The sequence below is a fragment of the Doryrhamphus excisus genome, linkage group LG12 (genome assembly GCF_037039965.1).
Source record: "Doryrhamphus excisus strain RoL-2023G ecotype Guam linkage group LG12, RoL_Dexc_Guam_v1.1, whole genome shotgun sequence".
Classification (NCBI taxonomy): Eukaryota; Metazoa; Chordata; class Actinopteri; order Syngnathiformes; family Syngnathidae; genus Doryrhamphus; species Doryrhamphus excisus.
This window is the reverse complement of record NC_136368.1, coordinates 7,576,923-7,598,394: the sequence shown is the minus strand read 5'-3', so window position 1 is coordinate 7,598,394 and position 21,472 is coordinate 7,576,923. Positions and strand designations below refer to the sequence as shown.

The 21,472-nt window shown below is 40.4% G+C and overlaps 2 protein-coding genes across 2 annotated transcripts in view; both read right to left on the bottom strand.

Annotated features, from left to right (window-relative positions):
- Positions 1 to 13,071, bottom strand: part of dars1 (aspartyl-tRNA synthetase 1) — a 31,215-nt gene extending 18,144 nt beyond the window's left edge. Inside the window, exons 1-6 of the mRNA XM_058082403.2 lie at positions 12,926 to 13,071; positions 9,454 to 9,556; positions 7,146 to 7,175; positions 6,843 to 6,900; positions 5,528 to 5,620; positions 2,697 to 2,799 (exon numbers count right to left, since the gene is read on the bottom strand). Of these exons, the coding sequence (XP_057938386.2) occupies positions 2,697 to 2,799; positions 5,528 to 5,620; positions 6,843 to 6,900; positions 7,146 to 7,175; positions 9,454 to 9,556; positions 12,926 to 12,948 (410 nt within the window). The 5' untranslated portion in view covers positions 12,949 to 13,071. The remainder of the gene's footprint in view (positions 1 to 2,696; positions 2,800 to 5,527; positions 5,621 to 6,842; positions 6,901 to 7,145; positions 7,176 to 9,453; positions 9,557 to 12,925) is intronic.
- A 5,189-nt stretch (positions 13,072 to 18,260) lies between these two features.
- Positions 18,261 to 20,086, bottom strand: LOC131135809 (C-X-C chemokine receptor type 4-like). The gene is made up of 2 exons (XM_058082105.2): positions 20,029 to 20,086; positions 18,261 to 19,813 (listed from the first exon to the last, which is right to left on the bottom strand). Exon 2 carries the CDS (start codon positions 19,805 to 19,807, stop codon positions 18,686 to 18,688), a length of 1,122 nt encoding a protein of 373 aa, XP_057938088.1. The 5' UTR covers positions 19,808 to 19,813; positions 20,029 to 20,086; the 3' UTR covers positions 18,261 to 18,685.
- Positions 20,087 to 21,472: the final 1,386 nt, after the last annotated feature.

Genomic DNA, 21,472 nt, shown 5'->3' with positions numbered 1-21,472 from the left:
TCTGTACTCATCTCTGAACCTAACGTTCCTCTACTGCGCAAACGAGCCTGACAGTTAAAGGGATAGTTTGGGATTTTTTGACATGAAGTTGTCCAACATCCCCATCAACAGTGTAGTGCATCAACAGTGAGTTAGATGAGTTCCGCTTGGATTTTGGTGATGAGGAACATTGTTCTGGTTAGTTGGTGAGGCCTCAAACAAAAAGCGTATCATAGAACCGGCTTTTCAATAAAAAATCAGACCTCACAATAACTGCGTTACTTTCTCTCCCATCAGTCTCTTTTTTACACATATTGTTTTAAGAAGTCAAACTCTTTACTTCAATGGCCCACACCAACCACCCAGGACTACGTTCCTCTTCATTGCTCGCGAGACGAAGTGAGGGGTAAGTCACCGCCGATGCCCTATACTGCTGATGGGGATGTCATGCAACTTCATGTCTGTTCCCTTAAGTGCAAACACAGCACGCCTCCTGGAAACCATATGAGACCAGAGACTGGCTTGTTGATTGGATTGTCTTGGAGACCTTGACTGCAAATCTGTAGAAGACACCCAACAGTACATGAGTTCTGACAGGGTGAAGAAGCGCAGTCTGCCACCGACATACACCCATTTTCTGGAACTTCCCTTTGGACATGGCACTCCAAACATTGCCGCAATTTGGCTTAGCGGAACGCCAGCTTCAAATCTCCCTAACCAAGGTCAGTCAAATGTGGCATGCCAGTTCTTGAAGCAGACACTAACTGTAGGATGCCCCATACATGATCGGTACCAGAAACTCAAAAGAAGAGCCAAAAGCAACAGCAATAGAAGTTGTTTGGCCCTAACAGAGAAAATTTGACATATTTTTAATGCAAGTCACTGCTCATCTCACAAATACATACTGGATGCCTTACGAAAGCAGCACCATTTAAAAGGGTAATAAACAGGCTTTCTCGAAGGTGTACAATTTATTGCCAAAAAGCACTGTTACGACAATGACATAATTGAGCAAAAACACATTTCCTTACATTTTGTACTGTGTTTATATCATGTGATTAACATTTTGATTGCCATGGCTCGAGGTGACTGGCTTTGGTGAGTTGACTGACTTTGTCATAACTTTCAATCATGGTATGTTTTGCAAAACAACCTAACTGACCAACCACAATGTTGCACAACCAGATAGAGGAAGTACTTTAAAGAATGTTTTGTACAAATATTGACAACTGTATTGGGGGAGGGGGGGGGGTAGCAGCTATAACTGATTATACAGTGTACACGAGGAAAGTCTGATGAAAGGAAATATGAGGGAACCTAGCAGTAATTACTGATTATGAAAGGATTATGAGAGGGTCTATCTTCCAATCTGTGTTTTCAAAATTCAAAAGGCAAACTGTCAAAAGATGAACAATCAAGGTGGATGGGTAATTAAGGCGAGTCTAAAGGCGATCTAGTTTACTTCCCAATAGCTGTATTAATTTATTACAGGCTTTCCAAAGGCTGTTTGTCCATCATACATCGGAGAAAGGAGCACACAACATGTTTTCTTCTTCGATCATCGGTGTATGAATAGAAAGTGGAGCTGTTTTATAATGATTGCATGGAGTGGGTCAAGTAAGTGAGAGGAACTATCAATAGCAAGGTCAGGGGAGTCTGACACAAACATACGCAGGTCACTGTGCTCAGACAACTCAAAACTTAACACGTTCTCCGAAACTGCTGACTAAAACCGAACATGATATATTATTATATTATGGTAATATAAACTTAATAAGAAACAGCGGCAAATACCATTCCATTCCACTCATAAAACATGTCAATGATAACAATTATGAGGATGCGGATACCACATTATTTTTAAATACCAACTTAGTAACATTTTGTGGACACAAAAGGTAACCATTGTGGACATTGTTCAGCCCCATGTAATGCAGAGAGGCTTACCTGGTGATCACAACAGTCTGCAACCTAAATGTGACCCTTGTCACTGCTTTTCATGCACCGTTTCAATGATTTTGACAAACAAGCCTGCACAGTTTTCATCTGAGCCCCGAGGGGGCGCTGTCAGGTGTCGGGGGAGTGAGAGGCGGGGTGTCTATACAATAAAATTTCCTGTTAGTGTTTTTTTCATGTTTGTACAATGCTGGTGCCAGCAACTAATACAATGGTTTGGATTGAAAAATAATTATTGCAGATCGTCAATAGTATTTCAAATTGGGAGTTATATGGATATCATAAATGTTCTGTTCCCATGGACAGAACATTTTGATCTAGCAGATTACAGGCGGTTTTGCATTAGTATATGATTATTTATCCCTTTTAAAACAATCCATCATTTATTTAAAACTGGACATTTTATGCAGCAATATGTGCAAAAGGTGTGTATGTGGCTTTGTACAGTTTCGAGAAATTCATGAATGAGACCTCCTGTAAGCAAAGTAACTGCTAACAAGACAAATGGCGTTTGGCTCTTGTGCATTTCTGGTATGGCGTTGCTGTATCTGCCATCTCGACAGGAACCACTCCATTAAAACGCTGCCGTATCCCCACCCTGTTAAAAGGCAGCTTTTGTGGTTAAGTGAAAAAATGATTGATTTCCTCAGCCCACACCTCTCTTAGAATGTGTGAAAATGGAGCGCCGGACAATTAGGATTCAGGATTTTCCCACCATTGTTTTCCCCTTCTCTGACAGGAAGTACGGTCTATGTACTTACTTTGCAGCAAACTTGACCATCTGCTTGCTGGCACGATCACCCACTGCAACCAGTGCCTGCACGTTGAACTGCTGCTGGCGCAGCACCAAGAAACACTGCTTCCCTGAAAACAAAACCAAGTGATAAAGCTGGAATGCAAACATTTATGGCGATTATGCAGGTGCTGCGTTCGTTCTTAAACAATGCAGGTTTTAACCTGACCGAAGGTGTGGCTTGAGGACTACTGACTCCCTCACCAGGTGGGAGAGTCGTCCTCATCCTCAACAGGTAAAGTGTCAAACATTTGTGAAGGCAAACTTCTCTTTGAAGGGTAATGAGTGAAGAATGGGTGATTGTTACTTTCCTAACAAACAGACACCTAGCAGGAGAGCAAACACTGTAGCCAACAAATCCTGTGGTAGGACACAGCCAGACCACCCAGGTACTTTGATGTTTGTTCCCTCTGAGGAGGACGTGTGCTTGGGATAATAGCAATGCCATAATCCCACCACAGCAGATGCACCTCATCCTAGGCTGAATCAGGATGTTATTCTGTTCGCACGGACATCCTTACAATGATGAGAAAGAAAGGGGACATGACTTTTGGGAAGAGACCCTTGACTTTGGAAGTTATCTTGAGAGGATATGACTAAGAGGTCATCATTGAGATGTCATATTTTGACATTATGGATTGTTAGCAGCGTGCCAGCCCAGATCAGCAGCTGGCTAACTAGCTTTTTGAATGACTCATGTATTAACCTGTTTATTATTAAACTTCACTAAAACATTCATTCATTCATTTTCTAGCGCTTTTCCTCACGAGGGTCGCGGGGGTGCTGGAGCCTATCCCAGCTGTCGGGCGAGAGGCGGGGTACACCCTGGACTGGTCGCCAGCCAATCACAGGGCACATATAGACAAACAACCATTCACACTCACATTCATACCTATGGACAATTTGGAGTGGCCAATTAACCTAGCACTGTTTTTGGAGTGGGGGAGGAAACCGGAGTACCCGGAGAAAACCCACGCATGCACAGGGAGAACATTCAAACTCCACACAGAGATGGCCGAGGGTGGAATTGAACTCCGGTCTCCTAGTTGTGAGGCCTGTGTGCTAACCACTTGGTCCCCGTGCAGCCCAAATACAGCATAGAATCCTTAAGAACTGCTACCAATAGCAAACTAATAATGGTTTCCCATAGAGATGCTTTTATAATGTTTTATTATCTTGCTCTTTAATTATCAATTGCCATCCATCCACTTTTCATACTGCTTATTCTCACGAGTGTCGTGGGTATACTGGGGCCTTTCCCAGGCAAGAGGTGGGGTACACCCTGGACTGGTGGCCAGCCAATCACAGGGCACATATAGACAAACAACCATTCCCACTCACATTCATACCTATGGACAATTTGGAGTGGCCAATTAACCTAGCATGTTTTTGGAATGGGGAAGGAAACCGGAGTACCCGGAGAAAACCCACGCATGCACGGAAGAACGTGAATCACATTAAGGTCTTCCTGATCTCCTGACTTTCTGGCCTACATACTAACCACTCGCCCAGTGTGCTCCCTTTTCATTTTTTCTACTTGCACAATCTATTTCTAGGCGCATATGCAAGTGAAATGCTGGCACTGAACAGCCGCTTTTTCATTTGAACCATCAGCTGTTTCCTCATTGTCGGTTTCCCTTTTTGTTCAGACTGGATGGTTGGAGTCATGTGACTACAGAGGCTGTACTGTACCTTGTCTTAAAGAGGAATGAACATACCATACCAGCACACACAGTCCAAGACTTTTGCTTTTGTTTAAAAAAGAGAATTTACCAATTTGGGCAAAATGACATTGGTTATCGTAGTAAATTTCAATTTATCGCCCAGAACTACTCATGACACCAAAACACCTCTTAACAATCCTAACTGACATGAGTCCTAACTGACATGCTATTACTGACGCGCCAGTAAAACATGTATGTCTCACAACACAATATTTATGTTATATGCTATTGTTGTGAATATGTCACTTTCTTTGTGTGCATTCATGACTGCTTGTTTGCACCTGGTTGTCGATGCCACCCATAAGTGTTCTAGACCTGAATTGCTCTCAGTCCCTTGTCTCTCCAGCCTCTTGCGGTAGGTCTGTCAGTTTCGGTAAGTATTTTTTTCTGTGAATCTTAGAATAATAATGTAGGGTTTCCTTCCATGGCTTACAGGTCTTTCATTTCCCAGTGACACATTTTAAGGTGGTGAAAATGATTTTTTTAATGCTCTGGGTTCGAAATACCTACATATTACAGAGTTACTGCTTATTCTTTGCCGACTTCTTCCACTGCAAACGCGGTTGCCGGTTAGCTTCTGCTCCGCCCCTCCTCCCTCTATCGTGCAGGCATGAGGGAGAAACAGCTCAAATCCAGTCTAAATCACCAATACGGGTGATTTTGATGTCGTGCTTAGAGCTAATATCAATATATCGGCCAGCCCTACTTTGACGTGATACAAACTTAAATAGTCTTTAAATTAAAATCAGATGTTGGGAAAATACCTAGCATCCCAAAATAAATCTAGGTTGCTGAATTAAAAACTGATCAAATAAAACATTAATAACAATGTAACTTCCTTAGCCGGAATAATAATGTTTCATTTAGACCTTTTAGTGTTTCTCAAATTGAAGCGAGTGCCAAGAAGGAAACAAAGGACTAAATCCATTCCGCTCGAAGGATTGGCAGAGAGGGCCTACATTTTCAAACCAATTGTCTATCTAAAGATTATCAGAGGTAATTGACCATGGCTTTTGTCTTTGTCTCACTAAGGCTGTTTAACGTGCGGTGGGGGAAATGTGAAGGATCATCTCACCTTTGGCCCTGCTGGTGTGAACACGGGCACGCAACCAAATCAGCTTGTCAGCCTTCTCAGGAGTCAGGTCTTTGACCAGCACCAGAGTCCTGTCTGACTCACAAAGGCACACACACACACAAAGAATTACTTCAAAACATGTCATCACAATCCATTTTCCCTCCTCAAGAGTGCAGAATTTTACCCAACCCCTGCTTGACCTCACATTAAAGGGAAAAAAAGGATATCCATCCTTAAGCTTGTGTATAATTGAAAATAACATTTTCAAAATTACACAGTTGCCTAATAAGTAAGATGTGCAGGGTAGGTTTGCTCAGAAGCTGCCTGACAGCCCTCCACTGAGACGTTTATGACAAATTGGATTCACGTGTGTCACTGAAAGGCATGTTGTGTCCTTATTATCAGCAAATAGCAGACAGAGAGACTGCACCACAGGAAAAAATACAGCAGCTGAGAAGTATGTGTCAAACCAAATGAAAGCCTCCCTGCCGGCCACCGTCGACATGGACATGGCCAGGGTCAGCACGCAAGTCAGCAAGAACCCACTTTGGTGACAGCTGAACAGATACATGGTTGCCCTTGGACAGGTCTGACTGTTAGCTTTGTATGAGTTTAGTATCAGCATGCAGAGAACATTTTTTAATAGTAGTCAGTTGTGAGAATCTTGATAAATGGTTCGCAATTGTTTTTGTCCGAGCTAGGCACACTATGCAATGGTTTAAGGTGCTCAATGAAGTGTTAATGCACCACCAACAGGGCTTGCTCTCTTCTGTTTATGGCTTATGACTTTTTGTCCGCTCATGGGAGTTTCCTGTGTGATGCTGCTTCATATTCGTGATGATGTTGGTTTCCACTTCCCAGTTCTGTGCCACCGACAAGTATTGCATTCAGCTGCAACGTCTTTGTACTGCTACATGATGAAAGCTAGCAAACAATGTTTGTGGATATCATAGACGTGTTGGGGCGGAGTCTGGAATCGAATGCTTGTCACCAGAGTGCAAATATCGGAGCTTGAGATGCAGGCCAATACAATCAGATACTGTTTTTTTTTTTTTGCTGATATCAACCCGGTGACGAGTATCAACATAGGATAAGGACATCCTTAAAAATTTACGACTATTGCTGTCTGTTTGATGAGTAACATCACTTTACAGTAATATCACCTTTTCTACCATACCAAACAACAAAATAATTAATAAAAAATTGTGCTGATATCGGATCAGATGGATACTGGTAACAAATAGGAAGTGAAAAGTTGTAGTTAATGGTGCTTGAGGCAAATTGCGGTCACACCAGATATTGACTGGTTACTGACCCAGTTTTTCTTGAGACTGCACCATCGCTGTCACGCCATAACGATCCTTGGCGAAGTCCTGAAACATTTGAAGCAGAGACATCCAGAAGGTTAATTGTCATCTCCATCGCTTTTCACCAAAACAAGCTTCCACTCTGCTTTCACGTCAGTGTGGCAAGTACATGCAAGATAACAGATAATGAAGGTCATCTACAGAAATCTGACAGGTGGGGTGCATGCGGGCGTTTAGATGAGAAGTGCAGGAAAGGTGTGAATCAACAGGTGAGTCAGAGAAGCTGTATGTCAACTTTGGAGGGCACTTACATCTTCCTCCACGGTTTTCTGATCGCCAGCCTGAAACACAAAGAGGTGGTGGTGTGAGCTCAAATGAATTTACATACGTATAAGCCAGGAGGGTTTTACAGTACAGTTTGGATCTTCTACGTACTTATTGCTCCACCAAATAGTCAATGAGGAATGGCAGCTGGAGATATTGCTTTGTAATAGGAACATATTCATATATTCTCCACATCTGCGACATCTTGACAGGAAGGCAAATGTGCCTCAATGTGTGTGGAGAGATGGCGTCGGGGTGAATGTACACTTTCATTTCCTATGCAAATGAGCATGGGTGTATGGAACTGCCTGATGCTGCTCGACTGAATTGGAATCACCTGTCCTTGATATTATAATCCAATCGCATGATGGATGACATTATAATCCAATCGCATGATGGATGATATTAGGGCATCGGCTCAATATAACCTTGCTGAAGCAACCTGTAGAATGGTAGTTGACAAAAAAAAGATGAACCATCATAATAATGTTCTCCCCCAAGTCCATGCATACATGTAACAGTAGGTTACATGACTGGGTCAACCTGTAAAAAGAAAAGGTGCCTTGCTGCTTTCAAGTATTAATTTTGTGGATTATTTCCAGCCATTCTGAATAGTTCTACAGACTGTTGTACCTCGTGCGCAGTGTGCTGACTATGTGAGCATGCACATGGTGGGTGCACCATCCGTCTAGGCACCTCCCCAGTTCGGCTGTCCAATGACCCGTGCTGAGTGAGTGCGTGCTCTGCGCTTGCAACTCACATTCTATGCACTGATTTCTGCAATGGGGCCAAACTGATGGACATTTGGTCTAAAGGATGCCAGGGATACAGAAGATTGCCACTGCCCTCTGAGCTGCCTCAGAAGAAGATGGGCCATGGAAGATTAGAGGAGGAGCGAAGAAGAGTCAGATGGTGCTACTTGAAGCTGTTGCAGCATCAGAAACCAGGGTCTCTGCTGTGGAATTAGTGGCATTTTAAGGCAGCAGCAGCAGGGACTTGTGGAGAACCTCGTACTTGTGAGCGAGTAAGGACAACCTACGTGGCCAGCACGTGTAAGTCTAAGTACGTGGCATATGGGCCACTACTATGCGAGTGACGTGCATTGAGGTACCCCCTGCCCGTTCTTGCCACTACCTCCCCGTTTTCAGAGAAATGTGGCGGCCGTCGCCTCCCCAAAAATCTTTTTTCTCTTTGGGCTTTTCCCTTCAGGGGTCCCACAGCAAATCAATCTCCTCCATCCAACCCTGTCTTCTGCATCTGTCTCTCTCACACCAACTACCCTCATGTCCTCCTTCACTACATCCATAAACCTCCTCTTTGGTCTTCCTCTACGCCTCCTACCTGGCAGCATCCTTCTACCAATATATTCACTATCTCTCCTCTGAACATGTCCCAACCATCTCAGTCTGGCATCTCTGACTTTATCTCCAAGGCCTCTAACATGTAATGTCCCTCTGATGTACTCCTTCCTGATCCTATCCATCCTGGTCACTCCCAATGAGAACCTCAGCATCCTCATTTCTGCTACCTCCAGTTCTACTTTCTGTCTTTTCCTCAATGGTACTGTCTCTAGACCAAACAACATGGCTGGTCTCCAACAGTTTTGTATACCTTTTCTTTGAAAGCTGAAACGCTTCTGTCACCCTTCCCCAAAAATGTACAGACTAAAAATATGCACTGTGGATTGTGACTGAGGCCTTAATGGCTGTGTGTTATTTCTTTGAGAAGACAGTACATTTACATTGTTACACATGTTGGATATGGACTACTCTCCATAGTCAACATCTCGCTCATTGTTATGTCCCCCAAGTGCAAGGCAACCTACCCCAAGGAAGCCACCAAAGATTTGACAGTATCTGCTCCCACAAAATCGACAGTAATAACTTTTTTACTGCTTCATTTAATTATTGTGTTTAATTTGTTTATTACTGTTTTATACGTCCTTTGTGTACTCTGTGTAAATGCATATACATTTTGGTGGTGATAATAAGTACTTACAGGATACTGGGATAGGAGTTATTGTCTCGAGCTACCAGAGTAAGATATGTGCGTGTTGATAGTGGGCTAACGTGTCATTCTCTCAGTGCAGAGGAAAATAACACTTTGTTTCGGCAGACGTAAACAAAGCTAAAATGGCAGGAATACTTTAACAATGGATAGTCTTGCCCTCCCCCGCTGACTAACAACCTTGGCAGACCCACAATGCCCAGCAATACGGCACGACATCTAACCAGCTGTGAGGAGGCAACGGATGTGAAAAATACACACACACACACCAAAAAATACACTACTGACCTGCTTTGCCTGTTTCTCAGCCTTCTTTGCAGCTTTCTCTGCTTCCTTCTGCTGTTTCTTCTGGGCTTTCTTTGACTGGGCCTGCTGTTCCTCCTCCGCCACCCTGAGACAGGAAGAAACACACAACATAAACACTGAAGTCAACTTCCACCTTCTATTTCTCCTGTATGCCACAGGAAGTTGTTGACCACCCGGGAACAACACTCTCTGGGCAGTCGTCATGTCCAACTTCTGGCCTTTAATCCCATTGTTATATATGTTAAATCGGTGATGAAAGATGACGGGCTGATTCAAACGCACGTCTCGCCAGTCTGGCTTTTGTCCACCTTTCCATTTGCTGACATACCAAAGTTTCTCCACAGAGTGCTCCATACAACAAAGTCTGTTCTTTCTTTTTTTTTTTACTAACATTTCAGCATTTATTTCTCGCAATAGTATGGCTTCATTCATCGTCTTTATTATTGTAGTATTAAAACTGTTTACCAATCTAAGTTTCCAAAAATTGTAAGTTCTCACATTACAACTTTATGCTATTTTTTCCACTTAATATGATGACTTTATTCTCCTAATATTTAGTCTTTATTCTTGTAAAATTACTGCCCCCCCCCTTTTTTTGGTGTTTTTTTTGCCTTGTTTAATTATATTTCAGAGTATGCCAATACATTTTTATTTACATTTTATCTTGTAAAAAATTGACTTTTTCCTCATTATACTAACTCATAATATATTGACTTTATAACCCTAATGGAACTTTTTACCTCCTTTTCCAAAAATCACAACTTTATTCTTTGTTTCTCATATCAAATTGTTTGCTTACATTTTTAGACTTTTTCTCTATTCTTCTAATATGTATTCTTTATTCTCATAAAACTTCTATTTTTTTAATTGTTGCAGGATTTTCATCTTTGTGCTTAAGAGTTTGCGAAAGACCTATTTCTGTGACAGCATGACTGCACAAAGAGGAGGAAAATGTGGTCACATCCGTGGCTGAGGAAAAAGTGGCCAAAGTCTTTCAAAGAGCTGGAGTTGCAGTGTCTCCCATTCCCATACGTTTATTTTTTAACTGCCACGGATCAGTATGGCACTAACAATTGAGAATTTGTCATGTTTATGCATGTGTATCCTCTGATTTCAGTCACTCAAATTTAAATTTCCTTCATCATCCATGAAAACAAGACACACACACAGGCACATCAGCTTTCATCTACATGTTTGCCTATTTTCAGTTGTATAGCGGACCAAACCATTTATTCTTTGTGTTTGAATCGCATCGATTTGGTTCATCTCTGGCCTAACCGATTAGTCAAAACAAAAAGCCTCCAATTAATCGACCAAGAGAACAATTGCTAGTTGCAGCTCTAATCAGATGTCATAAAAACATTGAACATTGTACTTTGTGAAATGACTTTTATTATGTGCATAAATGAGGCCCAGTCCAGGTGTCCTGACATAAAGGAAGCTTACAAGCCATTTGGTGACAGTGCCTCTTTAGTCATAGGAAATAACAAGGATCAAAGTCCCACTATAAATAGCAATAAAGCCTGAACTAGAAGCTAAAGTCATAAAAAAATATACATATACACCACAATGTCCTTCAGAGAGCAAACATCTAACTGGCTAACCTTTATAATTTCTCTTCCAAAACTGGTCTAGAATGGTTTTATAAGATTAAGCTGGCCACGGTCGGGTTTTAAATGACAGCAATGTATCCGAGCAGCAGGCAAGTGTATCAATCAGCAACATTGAATTAGATTTCTCAAAATGTTTGCAACACAAGTTGACTTGGTTAAACCGGAATAACAACCTCATGAGACAATTAGTAATTACTGTGTGGAGAAGCTGCACCCCATACCCCCATAACACACCCAATCTTTAAAGTACAATGCACACAGACAACTAGAGAACAAACAGTATGTTACAAGACCAAATTCTTCAGCAACTCAATACAACATGATTCTAATCTTATAATTGCAAGACATTTGCTGGTAAGAACATTTAAAGGGGATCTATTATGCTTTTTCCACTTTTCTGACCTATAAATGTAGTCAGAAAGTTGTATTCTCGTGTTAACCGATACCAAAGTTTCAGATAATCAGGTTTGCGCATTTGGAAGTGTGCCCTGAAAGAGATTTGGGATGGCTCTGAACACTCTGTTTCAGAGAGTTTTATTCTAACGCTGGCTCTCTGTGAGGTCACTGATGGCCAGGCTTCCTTATATGGGCATGTGGTGTAGGCCAGATACGGTCTCTGCCCTCCCCCAAACTCTGCGTTGGCAATGTTTCTCAGAAAGTGTTTCTTTGGGTGCAAAGGAAAGCTAAACTTGTTTACAATTCATAATGAGGCAAACATCAGGCAGAAGTGGTTGGAGTTCCTGATTCCCTACCAGCAAAAAAAATTATATTTCCGAACAGGTGAGAAGAGCAAGCAATAAGTAACAATTTGTCAGTGTTGTCTGTGTAGCATTATAATAGTGTGCATACAGGGAGCAAGGTTGCTAACAGCCATTTCCCACCACAACCAGTGGTCTACAAGAGTTTTTAAAACACTGATAGTCCCGAAAATGTTTTATTTATTAATAATGACTCCTATTTTGCAGAAATGTACTTAACACTGAGGGTCGGGTCTGGAAACAACAGTGATCAACAAAGGATCACTGTAATACTTTTTTTTTTTAGACGTTTATTACAGTTTTGTTGTCCATGATTGAATGATGCTGTATTGTATTTCTAAGCAGCATGCAGAGCTACTACAGCAAGGAGGATGACCTGAGGGTAAGTTCGTTCTAGGCTTACAACAGCTGAGGAATGCGGATGATCACAAACATGGCTTTGCAGGGCGACTTCAAAAAGCCAAGTTAAACTATCATTTAGCTATGAATAAGATGAACATATGTGTGCATCAAATGCAAAACTTCACCTGCAATAGCAAAGATTGGGTACTTTGGTCATGTATCAAATGAAAATTTAGGCCTGGTTTTAAAAGCTTGTTTGACTTGGTATCAACTGTGGTTTTATGACGGTTATTTAATAAACAGAATGAGTGGGTGGTGCAGCTTACTTGCACTAACACACTCTTGATGTGAGCTTTAAGCAAGAATGAGGATGTATTGCCAACAACAGCGACATTCTTGGGCAAATATCTCCAAACATGACAGAAACTGTTTCTTGAAGTAACAAGAGGTTGCTGATATGCTATTAGATTAGGTTTATATGCGGTTAAACGTGCGTGAGAACATGTAAGTTAGCCTAAACTTTTAAATGCACCCCAATGGTCAGTTATTAAATTACTGATGACTACCACATAAGATTTGGGGTGGCAACGGATTTGTTGTCTTCAAGTGACAGATGATGCAATCTGATGCATGTGGAGGCAAGAGCCAGCTAAAGCTAACTAGCGTTCCTGGAAACACTTTACACTTTTGTATTTTTTTTTGCCAGCGTGGCTGTGTGATTTATTTAGAGGCGCTTCTTACCCTTTAGCTTCCTCTTTAATCATGACGAATTATAGTCGCGGAGAAAGTTTTTCACTGCAGGAGACAGGCGTGCACCGCGTCAGCTGTTACAGCATGCGCAGGAACCGGAAGTGCGGACTTGTTTTGTGGGAACACCAAATCCCGACTGCTTTCTGTTCCGATTAGAAACAAAAATGGGGATAAGTTCCCACGCAATGTTTTAATATTATATTATATGTAAAACATGTAAGAGTAATAATAAAACCGTGGAACACGCTCATTGTCAGTGACTCTTGATGTGTGGCGTTAGATCACAAATCCTCTGTATTATCTCTCTATTTCAGGCGTAAATGTATCTGTACTGAATACAAATATGGTGTGTGAATTCAAATGTAGAATCAATGGACTAATGGAGCTGTTCATCGTAAAAGCAAAGCAAATAAGTGTCTATTTAAAAGTGGATGAAAATGTTTACCCCAAATCTTTCTCATATACCTTTGTTATGTTTTTGTGTCAGGTTTTTCTTGTAGATAATGAAACTAAAATTTGGTCAGAGGCTGACTGTGACATATAAAAGGCAGGTTAATTTTTCAGGTTCATATTTCAACAGTTGTTTTGCATATACCTCAGTATTATGACAGACCAACAAAAAAATCTGAATAAATAAGTTGAATTTCACTGGGTTTTTTCAATAATGCACCTAGAATGTACAGTACAGGATTTCATTCATGTAATTTGAACCATTAACTATAAAACATTGAACAACAAATGAAGTTTTTTTGGTACTTGAAATCAATTTATATTTAATCAATTATAACATGAATCATGACCTACAGTAATGTATACTAATAACATGTATTGACCACATGGGAGCAATTTTATCATTACATTTAAGTGTCAATTATTTTTTTTTGCCTTTGCTCAAGTGTGCTTCGCAGGATGGCTTGCTGTGTAAGTGATGGTAGTTTGAATACAGTAGGGGGTCATCAAAGCTTTTCACAATGGCTACATGAGATATTGCTGCAGGAAGCGGTCTTCCTGCTGCTTACTCTGAAGCGGGTCGCTGCCCAAAAGGAACGAGTGGTATTTATGTTCCTTTCATCCTGCACTTGTAAGAGCCCTTTCAAATAATCACACTCGGCCTCATGTGGATTTTGCGTCGTTTCTGGATTTTTCTGTGGTACAGCATCACTGCAAAACACCCAAGACATGAAACTCAACTCGTGGATTCACACTGGTGGTCCAAATGATCTCATTTCAACAACTTTGGCCTTTCACCCAGTAAATTGAAATGTTTCTATAACATGTATACACATTATACACATCTGCTCAATTATGTATGAGTGGGCACACATGTGGCCCAAGGGTTGAGGGCCTTTGAGGATTTTAAATGTGTGCACAGCAGGCAGCTGACGTCATTTGCATGTAAGTGTTGTCAATATGTGCTTTTTTTCATTGCCACTTTAAAGTTATACAAACGGTTGCGGTTATGATAGGTTTTAAGAATGTAATGCATGACAGCAAGAGCTGTTCCATATCGTCCAGCACATACAAATTGTACTAAATAAGCTCACAAATAAAATATTTGCACTTATAACTGTAATGCTTAATTAAAGTCATTTTTAATAACAAATACCTAGACAGACATCAGTTGTATATTACATGTTTCAATGTCATTCTTGACTTGCTGTCTGCGACCCACTCAGAATGGATTCACGACCCACCACTTGAGAATCACTGAACTCAACTAACACATTCTCCTGCTATCAACATTGTAAGTCAGGTTTTCATTTTAAAAACAAATTCACAAATAAAAATCCAATTCAATAAGCCAACACAATTTGGAGAGTTTCACATTTCTATGGTGCACAAACATCCATATAAGAACAATGCAAAGTTTAAAATACAAAACTCCAGACTACTACAATCCAATTAATGTCAATTAAGCTACAAATAAAAATCCAGTTAAATAATGCGAGTGACGACACAATTTGAAATGCTGCACAATTCTATGTGGCACTAATATCCATATAAGAACAAAGTAAAGTGCAAAGTACAATACTCTGGACTACTACAATTCAGTTAGTCTTTAAAAAAAATCACATATATGAATCCAATTAAATAAAGCTTGCCATCACACAACTTGAAAAGCTGCGCATTTGTATGTTGCACAAACGTCCATATAAGAACAATGCAAAGTTTAAAATACGAAACTCCAGACTACTACAATCCAATTAATGTCAATTAAGCTACAAATAAAAATCCAGTTAAATAATGCGAGTGACGACACAATTTGAAATGCTGCACAATTCTATGTGGCACCAATATCCATATAAGAACAAAGTAAAGTGCAAAGTACAAAACTCTGGACTACTACAATCCTGTTAGTCTTAAAAAAAATCACAAATATGAATCCAATTAAATAAAGCTTGCGATGACACAACTTGAAAAGCTGCACATTTATATGTTGCACAAACATCCATATAAGAATGATGCAAAGTTTAAAATAGGATAAAAAATAATATAGCAAGCTTTGTCATTATTTCCAGAAAAACCCATACCGATATGATTTATAAAATCGGTCGGCAAAGCTGCACATTTATATGTTGCACAAACATCCATATAGGAACGATGCAAAGTTTAAAATAGGATAAAAAATAAGATAGCAAGCTTTGTCATTATTGCCAGAAAAACCCATACCAATATGATTTATAAAATTGGTCGGCCGATATTATCAGAGGCCACTACAATCAAGCATATAGCATTTTGTGCACATATACGTATATTAAATCAAATGATTTTTCAGTCAGATGCTAAACAGATGAAAAGGCTTCGGCTGAACAAAGTGAAGCCTTCACCTGAGCTCTCTTCCTACGCTGCAAGGCAGTCAAGGTCTTATGCTAATCCCAAACCATTTGGGATCATTTCCAACTGAAGAACCTCCTCTGGTTTTATCCTGTTCCATTAACCATCTGACTCGATGGAGGCACTTCACACTATTTTTTTTTACATGTAAAGATATGGAAATGCACCTCCATTGGATGGCTGAAAGGGCAGACAACTCTGCATTGCACAGCAGCCCATTTGACGGCTCCATTCTTCTTCAAGTCTTTTGTTGTCAGCTTCCTTTAGTCTCCAACTTGAACATCACTCTTGTCACCAGTCCAAAAGGAGCCTGCAGACGTGCTAATTTGTGTGTCAATTTGGTTTTGTCTCCACACTGAGCAATTTCTGTGCAATTTATTGCACATAACAGCGTGCCAAGTGAACAAAGAATTTATCCACCCATTTGCATCCTCTCAAGGTGTTGAGGGAATAAACGAAATTGCGCATTGACCCTTCCTATGAATCAAACGGTAAAACGCTTGTTTACAATATCAAGAAAGGTGCATATTCACTTTAAAATGAAACGTGTCAAAGTCAAACCTTACACAGAATAAAAAAACTTAAATAATGATAACATAAAATAACTGTATGTATTATTATTATTGTATTATTGTACAATTCAATTCATTTTTGACACTTTGCCAAGTAAAAAATCTTCTGAATTTGCAAATTTCCTGATAAAACACAGGGCAGAAACATAAATATAAGGCCGTCGGGTGCGTCTCTTCTCGGCTTTGTATACAAACCCTCCCTAAGTGAGTGCACTGAGTTGTTTGTTAGCATGTCTTCTGCAGCCTGTGTAATATTCAATATGAATGCTAATCTGAGCCTAAATTGTCAATTTAAATTGCCATATAAAATAAATGTTGTGTAAAATATCATATAATGGAGATGCTGCAGTGCGCGCGTCATCCTGAAGGGATGGGGGCGTGGTGAGCTGGAAGGTGCTTGTCACTGCTGTCCTTCCATCAAGAAGATAGAAGGACCAGAAAGTAAAAGTAGAAAGTGCAAATAGCTACTGCATGGTGGATTGAGTGGTTAGCATACTGGCCACACAATCTGGAGATGGGGAAGACATGGGTTCAATTCTTTGCTTTTGCATCTCTGTTTGGAGTTTACATGTTCTCCCTGTTTTTTTTTTTTCTGGGAACTCCAGTTTACCGTATTGTACCGTATTGTCCATAGGTATGAATGTGGGTGGGAATGGTTCTTTGTCTATATGTCCCCACCTCTGTCCCTGTGATTATTGATGTGAGCACAATATGGCAGCAAGACACAAAACAAGCATCACCTTCCTGTTTTGTGAGTTATTTCTTAAATTGATTTCAAATTAATGGCATTTTTTGTTATCGTGCTGAAACTTGAAACTCCATATTAGATTATGGAGGTGTGAAATACTGTTGAATTCAAGAAAGATGGTGTCCAATGTCTTTAGGAAGACTCATAATCTAGAGCAGGGGTGGGCAAACTTTTTGACTCGCGGGCCGCATTGATATGACAAAATTTACGAAGGGGGGGGGGGCAGACTATATATTTTACACGTAACAGTCCACCTGGTAAGATTGTATCTGTAAAATTGTCATGCAATCTGCTATTATTATTTATTATTTTATATTTAAATATTTAAAAAATAATAAAATATTACAATAATTACAATAAAATTAAAATAATAATTATTATATTATTATGTAAAATATGCAAATATAACAATAATACTATATATAATTAAAAGAATAATTAGCATTAATATAATAATTATAATAATCATAATCGTTCTAATAATAATAATAATTATTATTATTATTATGTGCTTGTGTCCCTTTTTTCAGGAGCACTTTGTAAACAACAGACCATGTCAAAAAACGAAATTGATAAAACCATCAAAAGGTTGGCTCAGGCCATGATGCCAGGTTGTATGTTGAGTTTAAATGAAATACTTTGGAAAGATTGGGCGGGCCGTATTCAAACACTTGGCGGGCCGGATGTGGCCCCCGGGCTGTAGTTTGCCCACCCCTGATCTAGAGTCACATACTCAGTGAAGGTGAAAGTACCCTAAAATGTTCATTCATTCTTATCATTTGTTGTTTTATATGCATGTAAAACTATAATTGTAAACTATAAACTTGTTTTGTGTTCACATTTTTGGCTTTCTGGATGATTTCTTAGTGTCTATTACCATCTGTTTCAGTTGGAGTCATACTTTCTGGGACAGATGAATGACGCTAAGCAAGGTTCCACCCTGAATGGGACCAATTCTTAACATTTGTGGCATGACTGCTTAAGATGTAAAAGCGCACAGATGTTCTTGCAATTACAGGGTCTGGGCAGACCTCCTTCTGCTTTCCAGTCAGATCAGGTGGGGACATTTGTGTTTGGAGACCCTTAGTCTCCACCCATCAACACACACATGCCCCATCCCCCAACCCCCGGGGCGACAAGCAGGCTTGAGTGAAAACACACACAATCAATATAAGAAGCACTGAATTTGTTTATTTTCACATAAAAAAAAACAAGCGTATAAAAAGTTGAAAAAGCAGCATGCAAATTGTTTCTATTACAAAACTTCCAGTGTGAACGACAACAATAAATAAAAGCTTTCAACGTAAGTGCGAACACACAAACAACTCTTTAAAACTATTTACAGTCCCAAGGAGCAGCTACTATCCCTCACAGTAAAGACTTGACCCACATGACAACGTCACAGTTTTTGCAAAGACAAAACTGACTAAAACACAAGGATACGTAGTATAAAAAAACACCCCATAGTGTACATAATTACAATGCAATCAAATGAATGTCCTTTTATTTCACATTTGTACATTACTGTACAAATTGTAGTATTGTCTGGATAATTAAAGCTTACAGTTGTTCCAAGTCTCACATTTTGAAGTCTTGTTAACTCGACAAAACACTGGACGATTCTGACTCGGTCGACACGGATGAAATGGGCCCGCGCTTTTTCGTCATGAGAGTCGCTTTCTGACTGGATCGGCTATTCACAGTCAACGCGCTCCTGGCGGACTTTTTGAATTTGACTCCCAGGAACGCGTAGAGGATGGGGTTGAGGCAGCAGTGGAAATACGCCAAGGCTTCGGTGACGGAGATCCACTTCTCCACCGCTTGTTCCAGTTCGCAAGAAGGGCTGACCACATCCAGCATCATGAGGGTGTCCAGGAAGTTACCCAAGCAGTACGGCAGCCAGCAGGAGAAGAAGCACAAAATGAGGATGACCGTGGTCTTGAGGGCTTTCTTCTTCAGCACCTGGCCCTTGGCGCCTCGGGACAACTTAGCGATGATGATGCAGTAGCAAATAAGAATGACCAAGCCGGGCAGCACAAAGCCCACGAGGATGTGCTGGAAGCGAAACACCACCGTCCATATCAGGCTGCTTTCCTGAGGGTAAATGCGCTGGCAAATGATCCTGGAGTCGGCGGTCTCCATGCTCTCATCATTCAAGAAAAGAAAGTTGGAGGAGCCCGTGTCTTGTATCCTGGCGAATACAAGGTCGGGTACGGTCAGGACGGTCGCTGGCAGCCACACGCCCACGTAGATGACTTTGCTGGCCAGAAGCTTGCGCGTGGCTTGGCTGTTGGTGGCCCTCACGACAGCTAGGTATCTATCCAGGCTGATGAAGGCCAGAATGAGCACGCTGCTGTATAGATTGACAGTGTAGATCATGTGCACAAACACACACATGAAACTACCAAAGTACCAGTTTCTGGCCGCATCCACGGCCCAGAAGGGCAGCGTGAGGACAAACAGGAGGTCAGCCACGGAGAGATGAAGCCGGTACTTATCTGTCATTGTTTTGACCTTCCTTTGGTAGCCCATCACAATGACCACTAATCCATTGCCGATGATGCCGAGAACAATGATTATTCCATACACTGTTGGGAGGAAAATCTTCTTGAAGTCGTTACTGAGCGCTCGGCCACACGGCTCCTGAATGTCCAAGTCGAAGTCCCCAGACTCCTCTGAGATGTTGTCAGAACTGTTGTCAAATATGTAAAAGGCCATATTCACCTAAAAAGCCAAAAACAAAGTTTTACATGCAACACTCTACACAAGCATGCAAAATACTTGATATCAAATACAGTTTTTTATTAAAAATGTGGAAAAATAAAGTAAATCATTTACTCCTGATTCTTTATTCATTAAACCCGCCATTTAAAAGATTTAAGCCAAGATATAAACACCAGGGAGAAACACACTTTACATAATGGATGGGAAAAACTCACCTTGAAGAAAAGGAAAGAAGATAATGAAATGTTAGCACTGGCATGCGTGCATCTGAAGAGCGTGTTGTGAGTGGTTGCTCCAAGCACCTCAATAAATGCTCTAGGTCTCCCTTGGAGACCCCACCCCCGGAGGAGGAGGGGCTTCCTGTTCCCAAAATGGGTGGACTTTATAAAGTGCAACTTCTGTCTCAAGTGAAGGTGAAGGCACTGAGCATACTTGTAAAACATGCAAAAGTTCAAATTAAAGAAGAAGAAGTTAAAAGAAGAGGGAACACACTGAAGATGTTGGTATTGATCTCATACCATATATCTTGTAGTTTTGCTAGAAAGATGATTGAATATGATTTTTCGTCATCATGATGATAATCACAATAAACACAGTTATGTTTTTGCCCTTTGGACATGAAATAACACCCCTATAGTCACCTTCACTCTTATTACTCAACATAGTAGACATAATAAGAGACATTAAGCCATGACATGAATTTGACTTGTTTTAGTTTGGAGTGGATTATGGCTGCAACAATAGCCCATAACAGCATCTTCACCGAGCATTACAGTAATATTACGGCCACATAGTAACCTTATATTTCTATTTTAGTTCATTTGCCAATATTTGAGCTTGAAAGTGCTTAATATGGGCAAAAATATAATTTTTGTCAATGATTGAGATTTTGCACTTTGTTCGGCAGTCCTTGAATGCGCCATAGTTGTTGTGAGATGCAAAAGTGAAACATATACAACAAATTGGCCTCAAAACTTGATAGTAACCTTATATTTCCATTTTAGTTCATTTGACAATTTTTAAGCTTGAAAGTGCTTAATTTGGGCAAAAAAATACATACAATTTGAATAATTGTGCATATTTTGTGACTGCAACAACCACAAAACTGCATGACTTATTCATTTTTTTTTTACAAAACGTGAGAGGGACGACTGTAAGACATTGTAAGAATATATTGCGACTGAGCATTCAAATTTGCAGGTGAAAATAAAATATACCTAATACATGTCTACTGCATGTAATACAAGTACTACTGGTAAAAATGGACAATATTTTTACATGTTTATATGACTTTATGCTTCATAAAGGCATATTTTTTGTCATATAATTTAACATTTAACATTTAAAAATTTTTGTCAATAATTGAGATTTTGCACTTTGTTCGGCAGTCCTTGAATGCACCATAGTTGTTGTGAGATGCAAAAGTGAAACATATACAACAAATTGGCCTAACACTTGCAACGAGGTGTATTTATGGGAATATATTATAGTAAGTCATGACTGGAATTACAACAGGTAAGCAATGTGGATTATGTAGACACGGTTTCGAGACGAGCCATGTGGCTCGCCCATCTCGTCCAGATGCCTCGCCGACACCTCCCTGTCTCTGGTGAGATGCTCTGGGAGTTCCCAGCCATGCAGGGGAGCACCACGGGGCAG

Excerpts from the sequence above, each read along its gene's own strand:
- LOC131135809 (XM_058082105.2), bottom strand. The coding sequence starts at position 19,807 with ATGGCCTTTTACATATTTGACAACAGTTCTGACAACATCTCAGAGGAG.